The sequence below is a fragment of the Toxotes jaculatrix genome, chromosome 9 (genome assembly GCF_017976425.1).
Source record: "Toxotes jaculatrix isolate fToxJac2 chromosome 9, fToxJac2.pri, whole genome shotgun sequence".
NCBI lineage: Eukaryota > Metazoa > Chordata > Actinopteri > Toxotidae > Toxotes > Toxotes jaculatrix.
The window spans coordinates 28,499,335-28,512,624 of record NC_054402.1 but is presented as its reverse complement, the minus strand read 5'-3'; the positions used below and the strand labels follow the sequence as shown (position 1 = coordinate 28,512,624).

The 13,290-nt window shown below is 40.3% G+C and overlaps 2 protein-coding genes across 2 annotated transcripts in view; one reads left to right on the top strand and one right to left on the bottom strand.

Moving 5' to 3' along the window:
• Positions 1 to 365: 365 nt before the first annotated feature.
• Positions 366 to 3,138, bottom strand: mrps23 (mitochondrial ribosomal protein S23). The gene is made up of 5 exons (XM_041045558.1): positions 3,001 to 3,138; positions 2,142 to 2,321; positions 1,516 to 1,593; positions 1,012 to 1,135; positions 366 to 896 (listed from the first exon to the last, which is right to left on the bottom strand). Exons 1-5 carry the CDS (start codon positions 3,042 to 3,044, stop codon positions 771 to 773), a joined length of 552 nt encoding a protein of 183 aa, XP_040901492.1. The 5' UTR covers positions 3,045 to 3,138; the 3' UTR covers positions 366 to 770.
• Positions 3,139 to 5,193: 2,055 nt separating this feature from the next.
• Positions 5,194 to 13,290, top strand: part of ngef (neuronal guanine nucleotide exchange factor) — a 24,508-nt gene continuing 16,411 nt past the window's right edge. Inside the window, exons 1-3 of the mRNA XM_041046935.1 lie at positions 5,194 to 5,721; positions 10,663 to 10,768; positions 12,868 to 13,206. Of these exons, the coding sequence (XP_040902869.1) occupies positions 5,508 to 5,721; positions 10,663 to 10,768; positions 12,868 to 13,206 (659 nt within the window). The 5' untranslated portion in view covers positions 5,194 to 5,507. The remainder of the gene's footprint in view (positions 5,722 to 10,662; positions 10,769 to 12,867; positions 13,207 to 13,290) is intronic.

Genomic DNA, 13,290 nt, shown 5'->3' with positions numbered 1-13,290 from the left:
TGGAACATTATTAGTTGCAGTGCCATTGTTGATGTTTCTGGACAGTGTGGAAAGAAAATCACAATGTGCACAGCTGTCAACTATAGCAAGGCATCCTCCATCTCCATGCCAACCTTGGTCCCTAGAGGACAGCCCTTCTCATCACATTCACGGACACACTACATAGCATCGTCATTCCTGGACCACATCCCCGGTCATTTGGGACAGCTGGTTCACCCACCGCATACAATTTATTGTTCTATGTTTTTTTCCTCATGCCTCTTACCCAGTAAAATGGTAGTGAAGTTGATGTGGGCCTAGATCCATCAATGGTTATCTTATCTTTGGCTAAAAAACAGAAATGAAAAAATACACAAATATGCCACTATTTCTTTATTTTTTATTAATTTTTATTACACTCTTACTATCTTAATGTTCTGCCTGTTTTGTTTTGCCTGTGTTGAGTCCAAACTGATTTTTTTGGGATGTTTGGATCCAGATGTTTTTGTGTCCATGCAGTGCAGCAATATAGACTCAGGGTTTGTGGCTCTTTTGGACCCTTAATGTGGACAGCCTGTTAGCGGTGCAGCGATGATGTGAGAATTTACATCAGTCTTAGCTGACATTCAGTCAGTCCAGAAAGTAGATCTCTGTCTGTCTGACTTGGTGGTTGTAACAAAGCAGTTTTCTACAGATGTCCATCACTTCCAAAGAGGGAGCAAAAACAGAAGCACAGCTTCTCTTGTGTGGAGAATCTGCAGCTCAACCAATGGCTCTTGATTTGCTGAGGTCTAAGGTGTGTGCGTTTGCGTTGTTTGGTCCTCTGTCTCCTTGCTGTCTGCCCCGACCGACTGCTGCTCTGCCAACATGTCTGTCAGCTTCAGCTCCAGCACTGGATCCCTGGACTCTGCTGACACCTGCAGGATAAAAGCAGTACAGTGATCACATGTTCAAAACTGCAATGTGAGCCATCTGCTGCCAACAAGAAGACTATACTGTTGTTAGTTCTTATACTTTTATCAAGACTCTTACAGGAGGAGCTCCTCTCCTTCTCAACACGATGCCCTCTGCGAGTAAACGCTTCCCAGTTTCCTCAAAGAGAGCAGACTCATCCAGATCGCTGTGGCTCTTTAATTCTGTGTACTTGTCGACAAACCTGCAGATAAAAGTGACAGAAAAGCAAAGTTAGTAATGTTGGCACTGAAATAATAATTATTAATTAGATTAGATTAGATTAAACTTTATTGTCATTACACATGTACAGGGACAGGGTAACGAAATGCAGTTTAGCATCTAACTAGAAGTGCAAAAGCAAGTGCAGGATATACAGTATCTACAGTAGATATAATAGATATCATAGTAGATAATAATGTACCTTTAACATACAGTAATAGTAAAATACAAACACTCTTTTATTTCTCACCACACACTTGGTCCCTGACAAACACCATACCTTTACCCATATCATTTAGAACACCGTTAAAATCATGACTGTATGTGATATTTCCTTCTTTCATAAAACACTGCCAAACATACCTCTGACACGTAGAAACAAAGTTTGATTTGGAGAGATCAAAAGTCCGAGAACCCCCTCCATACTGCTCATAGAACTTCCTAAAAGGCAGGACAGTTGTGGGTGAGTGGAGCCTACAAAGACATCTCACAAGATGAGCAACAGATTTTCATTTCATAAACATGTTACACTTCTTTCAACTGTGACTGTGTGTCACTGTCTATTACATGACTTCTTTTCATTGTTAAATATGCTTGTTTGCTCCCAGACTGTAAAAAGAAGAGACAGCAGACATGTCTATGTCATATGGAGAAAATGTTTTAGGGCATCTTTTGTCTGGATAGTGAGAGGAGAAACAGAAGCTCCCTCCAGCACTGTGAGTCTGCCAGAGAAGAGAGATCACTCTTCTTTCTTGACACCTCTCCAACTGTACAGTACATGTCCTCTCATGTACCAGCTGCCATGATAAGCTCATCAGTGTTGTGATGGATGCTGCAGGTGTTATGACACACGAAGCACAAAACACACAGCAGTGTCTGAGAGGTCACGTAGCACTGAATGAAATACTTCTGATCCATGTGTTGTTTTCACAGCATTTACAAAGTGAGCATGTGGCTGGTTCAGTTACTACTGTGAGCAGTTGACTTACGCTCTAACTTCATCCTCTCTGTAAAAGATTTCAGGCACAGTTTCCTTTTTCTTGACAGTGGCTCTGGTGTGTGGCTTCACGTACAGGGGGTCCCTCTTTGGTGGAAAAGCCTGGTATACATCATACCAGATGGGTTTCTCCGACGGCTTTATGACCCCAGAGCGCATCAGATCTCGAACCCTGACGGACAGGCCCATCACACAGTTGATGATTAAAGTGGCATTTGACAGCAATGTCATTAACTATAGCAGAAATGTACACAGAAATCAATTCTAACTTCAGATCAGAGCTGGTTTCATAGAGCTCGTTTGCTCTTGGTCTTACAGTTGAATGAGCATCATAATAGTCATCATACACTCACAGCAAGAGACTGGCCACTTTTTGAAACTTAATTTGAGCGTCATTACACTAATCTCATCAGTTTAGAGTCTCTAGACTCCTGTCCGCCGCCATTTTCTGTAAAAACTAATTAACTACTTAGTTAGATGTGATTCATACATATGGTATAGTATGTCTTCATGTATAGTCAGTGTGGCCTCAGAAACGTTACGTTAACGTGTTGACGTAGCTGAACGCCAGCTAATGATGCTAACGATAGCATAGCAACTGCTGTGATTAATTTCACTGATTTCTGACTGAAGAACCTGCGCTGTGTAAACCAAAGTAACCAACACGTGTGCTGTGCTAATCAGCACCTTTTGTATTGCGCTTGGTCAGACGTGTTTCAGCTGAGTAAGTGTCAATGTGACGCCCTTCACGCCATCACTTTAGCTAGCTCAGTAGTGTTAACATCCACTGTTAGCAACCGAGCTACCGAACGCTAACGTGCACAAACAGCGGAAAATGCTGCTCCTCTTACCGGGTGAATACGGTTCCTAGCTTCTCTAGTCTGCTGCCCGCCATTTAACTTTTTTTCATAGACAGCAATAAGTCACCACCACACACCGTCTAACAGGACCGTGTGTCCTCTGTCAAATACATGACCAACACATCCGGTAGGTCTTTTCTTTTTATCAGAATAAAAGTGTGAGGCTGCTTGTGGCCAGACCAGTTGTCAGTTCAGGTTACTGCAGCATCCATCGTTGCCTCTGTTTAGATTAGATTTAAAGGCAGATAAATCAGCTGTGTATGGATGAAGGATTGTGTCAGACATGGGTTTGACATTTAAAAAAATATATAATAAGGTGAAATCAAATTTACGCTTTTATTGTGAAAGTCACATATTTGAACAGGAAACCATATTTTAAGCGTGGTCTTGAGAGTGTTTTTAAAATTGACATTTGGTTCACTTCCGGTAACCTCTTCTTCTTTCTTCACTTATTATGCCACTTGCAACCTCCACGCGCTGCTGATTATATCCAGCTCCGAGTCAGAGGTTTTTGACATATCTGTTAATCTCAAGGGAAAGTGTTTGTTATCTTCACTTTCATACAACGCAAATACAAGGCATATACAAGGCAGAGACTTGGAACATGTTACATGTTTATAATTCATGTAACTATTGTTATATGTTTTAACAGTGTTTTAGATGAAATACATAGATTATCTGTTCAAAAAACTTTGGCTACCTGCTTGTAAATTTAGATTTATACATTTAAAAAAGTAATCGATAAAGTAAAACTGAGACTTAGATTTCCTGTGATATTCAGTGAATTCAGTGACATTTATTTCTAAATCTATAAAAACAATGAATAAATTGTGACACTCTATTCCATGATGCTATCACACTAAACAACATATGAACCTTTGCAAAACAGATTTATAAAACATACACAAAGAATTTATAGAATTTTGTCTGTTAGTGCATCTTTGGTTTTCATCTTCATCTATAATATCTATAATATAATATATTATGTGTTAATATAGATTCTATATTAACACATAAAGAGGCAACAGTAAAGTTTCCTCAAAGGAACACTCGAAATTGAATCAATGTTACAACCCTTAAAAACTAGTAGTTCACATTTTATCACCATCAATAACAATTCTATTTTTCTGATAGGGGAACCTGAGACCTGTCTTGTATCATCTGCCTCTACACCAGCAGCAGAGATGTTTGGCAGATCACTTGACTTAATACCCTCACATAAAGTAGAGACAGAGTGACAGGGCATCCCTTTCAATCTGGCTGGTTGCTCAAAATTAAGCGTAATCGAACAATGAGATTTGCTGTACAGTGTTTTAATAACATTACAAAAGAAGTATTATACTCAAAAGTGTCAAAAGAGTTTTGGAAATGGTTGAATAAAAAAAATGAAACTATATGTTTGTGAGATGTTTTCAAAGAGCTAAGAGCTGAAATGGACTCAAGGTTTAATAACTGACAGACACACTAACACATTGTTGGCTGACCCAAATGAAGCAGTCCAAATATAAAATGTATAAAAAATATATATATAATATATATATAATATATATATATTATATAATATTATATAGATATAGATAGATAGATAGATAGATAGATAGATAGATAGATAGACTTTGGTGTAAAACCACACCAAATATTAACACTTTTTGGATAGAGGCCAACAGATTTTCCCACTGGACAGCAAGGGGAATTTTTGCTCTCCGGACCTTATGTTGTTTGTTCCTTTGAACACAGTATTGTTGATAGGGAGCACAGGCAGGCTTATTGCTGTGTGGAACAAAAAAGGAGAAAGTGAACTTTAAACTCTCCTCGTCAGCTGACTAGAGATAAAACTACTGTATGGGGCCCTGGCTCAGAAATATTACCCACAGTACTTAAACACACAGTTGAACACACAAGGAAATAAAAGGCATGCTGTGTTTGTAATTTGTTCTCTACTTTAACCTGAATAATTTAACCTTTACCTGCATTAGAAAGCCGAAAAAGAGAGAGGCGAACAGGCTGTAGTTCGTCATCAGGTGGCTTTTCAGGTTTCACAACAGAGTTTTAGAGCAGAGGGACAGGCAGGCTGGTAAGGCCAGGTTGTGTTCAGGAATGTCAGCACGTAACAGGGTGGTGTAGAGAGAGGGACGGAGGGAGTGAGCCAAACAGAGGAGGGACAAAGAGCAGGAGAGAGAGAGAGTCATAAATACAATAATTACAGCTTAGGCAGAAATAAGCAACGCACTCTCCTAGTTCCACAGGCTGCCTGCATAGCTACAACACTGCTGTCACACTGACAGGAGGGAGACAAGCCCAGGAAATACTTCACTGTACTGCGCTGTTGTTTGTATTGAATTGTACCAGGATTTTATTTTTCACCTGATTTTTTTGTTTTTTTTTTTCATTTCCAGCCATGGATTTGCTCCTGGATTCTGGCTAACCATGACAGTCTCCTCAAAGTCAAACTGAATCTTCCTAACTCACAAAAACTAGTAGCGGGAATCATTTACAAAATGTCTGTGACTGCCCTGTTCCGGGGCAAGTGGGGGCAGAAGTCACAGGAAAACTCAGAGAAGCGCCCAGCAGCTGTGGTTCAACCCAGTCATGAGGAAGACGATGACGAGGATGACTCCAAAGTTGGTTTCAGCAGAGAGCCTATCCGCAGGAACTCCCGCTTTTACCGCTCAATGAGGAAAAAGAGGCTGGTCTCATCTGAGCAGTCTGAAAGTAAGAAAACACCAGGCCTCTGCTGTACTTACAACTTAACATCATATTTCTTCTCTACATTTAAGCTGACTCTTCTGGCCCTGAAGCAAAATGTTTGAAGCCTAACTCAAAGCTGTTTGCACTCATTCAGACTTAGGTATTAACAGGCTTGATTAGAGAGCATTAGAGAGCATGGCACTGCAGCAGCACAGTTTAGGAATTCAGTTCCGTCTCTGCTTTGGTAATGGAGTCTGGATACTGTATCTGGCTGCTCTATATTGCTGTCTCATTCACAGTTGATGTGGTTGTTATTGAAAGTGGAACAAAGGCTTGCTCGTCCTATCCCTCAGCAGAAATCTACATGAATACAACCAGAGAAACTGGTTCTGTTTGAACAGCACAATAGTCTGAGTAATGCCTGTACGTTCCGTAGGTCAATGTCTAACCTCATGATTTCAATCAAAAAGCAACCTGAAGTTTGACTGTTGAAACGACACGAGCGAATATACCCGACATCCTTCTGGTTTTAGAGTCTGAACCTGTGAAGTCGTTCTGATGGGAGTTTTTAATTGCAGCTAATTGCGCTTTCAGATCAGTACTCAACAGCCTTTAAGAGGCACAGTTACAGAAAATGAATGATGGAATCACAGTGATAATTAATTCTAATGAATTCAATTTTTATTCTGTGCATTAATCAGTGTTCTCTCTAGTAAAAATGTGCCATATTCATGTAGCCACACCAAACGCAACAAAGAGTTTGAGCTTAGACTTTGCCCTGGATGTCAGATAGGGCCTCAAAGGGAGGGATCAAAGTAATTACTTCATATATAACCAGAGAAATAAAAGTAAATTTAAGTCATGAAACTTTGACACCAGGTGAGAAATGTCACCTGATCGCTGATGGCCTAAAACAAAACAAAAAAAAAAGAAAGAAATTAAAACCAGTGCTGTGTGTTGGACTGGAACACCAGACTTCACAAGAAACTATGACAGGTTATGATTTATTGATTAGGATATTCTTATCTTATCACCAGTTAGCAGCTATCCTATATTGACAATCTGTGCAGGCACTGATAACTTTGTCCTTTGCATTTCAGTATGGACACAGTATGATCATATGGTACTTGCTTTGATAGCATGTTTGATAATGGATAGCAGACTCACAATGTGGCCACCACAAATGAAGATTTAACTATACTTACTGTTACATGCGGCTACCATTTCTTGGTGTATTCACAGAGAGTAAAAACAGGGTTCATAGGTTCAGATTTACAAAATCTACAGTTTTAAAAACTCAATTCTGGTGTTAAAGTGTTGATTTACTTCTTAGAGCAATAATGTTTCCTTTGAATTCCCACTGAAAAATACTTCCATTCTTCATAAAGGTGAAAAGCTTCTAAAAAGAAAGTTCCATATTTTTTCAGGAGTAAGGGAAGATGAGAAAGATCATTATCAGTGTCATTTCTCTGAGTACAGTATAGCCTGCAGCGACAGGAAAACAGCCAGTCTGTCTTCATCAAATGCGTCTGGCTTCTTACAACTCCAAGCTCCTCATTTACATTATATATATGTGAATTTAAAGTGTGTGTGTGTAAAACAGGAAACAAGACATTGGGCCTCACGCAAGAACCACAGGTACAAAGTGATTTGAGAGGATGCGTAGCACTCACAGATTCTATAAAATTTACAATTTTCTCTTAGGTACAAATGAAATTTTGAAGTAGTCCAGTACTGTTGTATGAGTCATTCCTTTTCCCAAAGCATTAATTATTAATCATTAAAAAAAATACAAAAAAATTCACAGTACACAGTACAATACATTTGTTGGCTGCTGTTATCCCTGTTCTTAGAACAGCTGTGATGTGATTGGTAAGGCCTGTAACCTTTGAAGTCTCCCCTAAACGAAAAAAAAAAACCAAAACGCATTTCCATGAGTATATTATCTCTGATAAAGGTTTCTGCAACCTTTTGTTCTTAAGGAAAACGAATACAGTTGCAAAACATATGCATAAACTTTCCCACTTCTGCTTTACATCTGGAACATACTTATATCTTACAGTTCAGTAAGTGGCACCTCTCTGGTGTCAAACACACTCTCAAAATCAAATGAAACTGTAATTACCTGTATATAATGTTTAACAAAAATGTATGCATATTTGTTCCCCACAGTTATCGTCAGTTTTTCGAATTCTGATCCACAGTTCTGTTTTTATCTCTTATACAGTCTATGGTTTTTATACAAAGGACTCTGAAAACAGAAAAACTGAAGACACCCTTTATTTCTTCTAATAGCTATCCAAGTCTTTCAGGTGTGTCTTATCACTGGATTGGATCATATGAATCATACACCGTATGACCATAACCAAGCTGCCTCCTTTCTAAGTCATGGGCCATTTTATGGCATTTAACTTCATTTCAAACAATACAAAAATGATCGTGCCAGTCGTCTATTGTGTTATCTAACACACACACTGAGTAGTGAACTCATAGCTACACATGGTGCAGTGGTTAGCACTGTCGCCTCATAGCAAGAAGGTTCTGGGTTTGGGACTTTTCTGTGTGGAGTTAGCATGTTCTCCTCATGCTAGCATGGGTTCCCTCCCTGTACACCAGCTTCCTCCCACAGATTAGGACAACTGGGGACTCTAAATTGTCCATAGGTGTGAATGTGAGCATGAAGTCCTGTGATGGACTGCTGACCCGTTCAGGGTGTACCCCACCTCTTGCCGTGACCCTTAAGAGGATAAGCGGTATAGATAATGGATGGATAGCTTGGCTGTCTCTAGATTGCAGCAATGTTAAATGTTAGTCTTTACCCTGCAAACTTTTGTATGGATGTTGGTTGATTACATGTCGCTTTTGCTGTGAATGGGTTCCTTTATTTTGGGGCTGGTGGGGCGCTGCATGTGCACCCTCTATTGAACAGGTGCCACTGTGTATTGAAACAGAAGGCACTCAGATGGCAGTTGATTAGGTCCAGCTAGCTGAAACTAATGTCGTCTTATGTAACAGTCCTGCTGTAGGGATGCAAATTCAGCTGTACAGATCAGTAGTTTGTGGTGCTGTGGAACTGTGTTGCATTATACAGAGATGTGTTTCAGTTATTTAGCCTACCCTCATTGATGTAAAAGGGGTGGAGAAAATAATAGAAACATTTTTCCTATAACTTTACGAACACTTGTTCCGTTGGTACCCCTATTGAATTGCCTCCTTTTTCACCCCCTTCCAAAAACACACCAACAATCAGATAACCGTCAGATCTGTGAAAACCAGAAAAACATAAAAACAAGTACAGCTCAAACACATTATGTACAACGCAAACCAACAGAAACTAAAAGTTTAAGCAAAAAAAAAAACATCACTGCTTTCTTTAACCACAGCAACCTTTCTGGTGTGTTGTCTCTGCAAAAACAATGACAACTCCCACACTGACGAGAGCACAGTATGCATGCATTAATTGTTGCAGACAGTGTACACACACACCTGCAGAAGAGATTACTTGTGGGTTGAAGGGCATAGCATGCCAAGAGTGGAGTTAGCAGTGACAAGAAGCACAGAGAGAAAGTGTCTTTCTTTTGTTTCAAGGAAATTACTACACACACATAACCTATAACGTAGCGGTCCACGGCCTTGGGTCTGGGACCCACTGCAGTATAAAATACTATAGTTTAGATGAGATTCAAATGTTTATAATGTAGTATGTTAAAAGAGCATTATTGACCAGAACATGGTCGACTTACAAGCTTTTATGGAGAGTTCCAACATATTGTAGTAGAGTAGAAATGAACAATGACTGAAAATGTGTGTGACTTTTTCTTCCATGTGCATAGTTCAAGCATCATTATATGTGTGTAAAATGAGTGTGACAGTTTCATACAGTATAGTGTGACAATTCTAGGCGGTGCACTGGCACAGTGGTTGGCACTATCACGTCGTGGCAAGAAGGTTCCGGGTTCTGAGTGTTCCTGTGCAGAGTTTGCATGTTCTCCCTGTGTAGAGGGTTGTGTCAGGAAGGGCATCCAGAGTAAAAAACAGTGTGCCAAATTTGAAACATGCGAATTGTCGGTTTCCGATGATTGGCCCTCTGACAGAGAACAGCCGAAAGAAGAAAAACATAGTGTGCCAATTCGAGGAAGAGGAGTGAGGACTGCACGATGTTGGACACCGTCCTCACAGTTCAATTACATTCAAGTGACCAGGTCCTGCAGTGGCAGTGGGAACAAAGGAGGAAGTAGTAGAAAATAGGTCCCCAGAGGGAGGAGGCCAGGGCATTTGATTAGCCATGAACACGTCAGATCATAACATCAAGATCAATGTTCATTTCTCATTTCCTGCCATCAGCCAACGTTGATTTCTTTTAAAGATAATGAGAATAAAGGTCCCCTAACCTGAACAAAGCAGAAATTTTAATCCTAGCCAAGTTGGCTTTGTGCCTAAACATTGACCATTATATTTGAAATAGTGACTTGTAATTGACTTTGGAAGGCACAAAAGACAAAAGATGCCCTGACAACATCGGCCTGGTCTGACAACCTGCATGTGTCGTACAATGAGCAGTGGTGAGTGGTGTACTTTGGTGTTTAATTTTGGAGGACTTGTTGGAAGAAGCTAGACTCAAAAAGTCTCTTTACATCAATGGACATCTGAAACTGCTCTCTAATGTTTCTCTGGTTAAACTGCAGTTCCTGTGTACATCTTAACTCTGCCAGCTTGATTCATTTCTTACATTTTTTTTTGGAGAATCACTGAGTAGTTTTCTTATATGTTATCATTATAAAATTATAAGAGGCAGCTTGATTTGTTCAGCAACATGCTCTCAGGGCTTAGCTGCATTTTGAATCTGAGGACAATATTACAGGTGGGATGCATGAGTCAGACACTATTGGTTGAATATTCATCACACACACACACACACACACACACACTGATCATTAAGACACATTTTCTTTCCTCTCTCTCCAGGTCCCACCAAGCCTGGTTTGGACCATAGTCCATCCAACAAAGCAGGAGTCTCCAACTCTAATACTCCTTTACCCAACAAATCACCTTTGTTGCCTGGGGCCAGACGGTGAGTCTACACACCTTCACTACCCAACCCTACCACTGAACACAAACACGCCCAGAAAACAAACATACATACATACATACACAGTGCTTGTTTAAACACTGGCATACACCACTTTCATGCCTCAGGTTTGGCACTCTCTGTGGCTTATCATGTCTGTGATAAGCACACACGTATGCGCGTCCACGCTCTGAAGGTTAATGCTGCGTCACTGAAACAGCAGCCTGCTCATGTATTCAGTTCTACTGTGATCGCAGGAAGCAAGATGCTACAGCTTCAATTAAATCTTCAAAGTCATTCAGCCACTCATTTTTCAGAAAACCACAACCACAACCGGACACACCATGACCTCGTTTCCTGAAAATGTTCACTGGGCTTGTTTTGTTTTGGAAGGCATTGCCAAATGATAAAGTTGGAAAACTTGTTGGTTTCTGTTGTCAAAACCATACAAGCACAATCAAAACATCATTGTAGCAGATGAAGAATTTCCTTTGTTCAACAGGGAGCATTAACAACCCTCAGTCGTATGTGCTTTATCCTTTTATTCACCTGCAAACTAGAGAAAGACTCAGAGGTGACAGAGCACAGCTTTAGCCTGCAGAGCACTGACCATGTTTCTTGAGGCAATATATCACTTTTTTTTTTTTTACAGTTTGAGTGGGAATTTCATTGTGTATAACAAAATGTCTAGAAGGCTATTTGGAAATGATTGTATGGACATTTGATTAGTAATTACTCACTGATGACAACTGTGTCGTAATTCAGTGGCTGAATCCTCTGATCTGGTTGAAGACGGTCTTAGCCCCACAGAGATGAAAAATAATGGTACATTAACAGTGAACTATGGAGGTGCCCATAAGAACAGTTGTCACTTCCCAGTGACAACAAACCCAGGTGCCTAACAAGAAGAAATAGCAGTGTTTAAACCTGGTTTCTATCATGTCTACCCTTCAGTGGCTGATCCATGTGATAAAGTTGGGTAGTGATGAATGATGAGTTGTACCTGAATGTTCACCCACATATGGTTTTCTAAAACCATATGTAATATGATAAGGAGGAGATTAAATATAATGAGACAGACTTGAATTTATGGTAAAACGTTGTTGTTGTTGTTGCAATCTGCACAGAAATCTGTAAAGATTTCAAGCTTAATTTGAAATTCATGAACTATTTCCCCTATGATCAGTGTTCTTTTAGTTTTGTCCTCAGCTGTGAAGCACTTTGTTAAGTCTGTTTCAGTGACTGCTTTAAATGGATCATTAATCATTCCTCTGATGTTTGACAATAATGAATGAGACATCACAGCGATGGTGGTTTAAAGGTACGTGTGATACATTAGGGGTACAGCTGCTATAAATAGCCGCAGCAGTGCGTGATGACAGCTGTTCTGAGGCTGTTGGAGAACCTTGCTGATGCAGCACACTCAGTAAAACTTCATTTCTCAATTGTCTTCACTTCGACAGGTCTAAAGAGTTAATGAGTGGTGGAGCAGGCACTAGTATTGATGGGTAAACAGGCGATTCAGGGCGTATCTACGTTCATTCGTGGTGAAGTGGTGGGAGTGGACGACGCTTGTTCTCGTGTGCCAAGTTTCACACCCACTGAGACAGAAGCAGTTGTTCACACTTTTATAAATCTGCTTTAAATTTGCTTTATAAGTCTGATGAATAGACTGCATGTGCATGTTTCTGTCTTTGTGAGCTTTAGTTTTTAAATCTGCAAAGAGTTTTATCCACAGCTGATGGTGTGAGCGCTTTTGGTTTGGTGTTCACAGACCAAGTTAAAAGCTTCACTATGGATTATGGGATTTTGGGGGGGGGGGGCAACAAAGGACACATTTGTTGTATCCACAAAATTAGGGCAGTATTTGAACCAGAGAAGCAGACTTTTGAGGATCCGGCCACTGAATTAGGATGGAGCAACGCTGTTCCCGAACTAAAGCATAGAATGAACTCAACTTTAAACCTGTAAACATACAACTGTGAAAATCACATAACAAATACAGTGCTGTACATGATGTTATGCCTCAGCAGTTCAGTGAAGGTGGCTGCTACAGTTGTGACTCTAAATGTGTTTTTTTTCCTTTTTGCTGTCAAATGCAGCCCTCAGCTTTCACCACAGCTCCATCATTCCAGAACTGTGTTGCCAAGCAATGGTGAGGCCAGCAGCAGACATGCTCTGTACAACAGGGATGCTGTGGATAAGAGAAGAGGAGGAGTGGGAGGAGGGAGTGTGGACATATCCGCTGCCTCCAACAGCAAGCATAGAGATTCTACATCTGACATGATCTCTTACCGGACTCACGGCATTCACAGTGGAGACATTAAAAAGCTGTCTGAGAAAACAGCTGCAGCTTGCACTGTACAGGAGGTCAGACGGATAGAAATGAGCTCACAACAGCCCAGTCCTGACGGAGCAGACCGGGATAACGCCAACCTCAGGTCAGACCAAATTACATTGACAACAGAGAGATGTAAAGATAGAAGTGAGGATTTTTTTTTTCTTTCTTGAAGCTTAAACTGTGG

What these genes read in the sequence shown, in the direction of transcription:
- mrps23 (XM_041045558.1), bottom strand. Translation starts at nt 3,044, where the DNA reads ATGGCGGGCAGCAGACTAGAGAAGCTAGGAACCGTATTCACCCG. An exon ending in CTAGGAACCGTATTCACCCG is followed by an intron (nt 2,322 to 3,000) that starts GTAAGAGGAGCA and finishes CCTGTCCGTCAG; the next exon opens with GGTTCGAGATCTGATGCGCT. An exon ending in TTTGTTTCTACGTGTCAGAG is followed by an intron (nt 1,136 to 1,515) that starts GTATGTTTGGCA and finishes TTTTATCTGCAG; the next exon opens with GTTTGTCGACAAGTACACAG.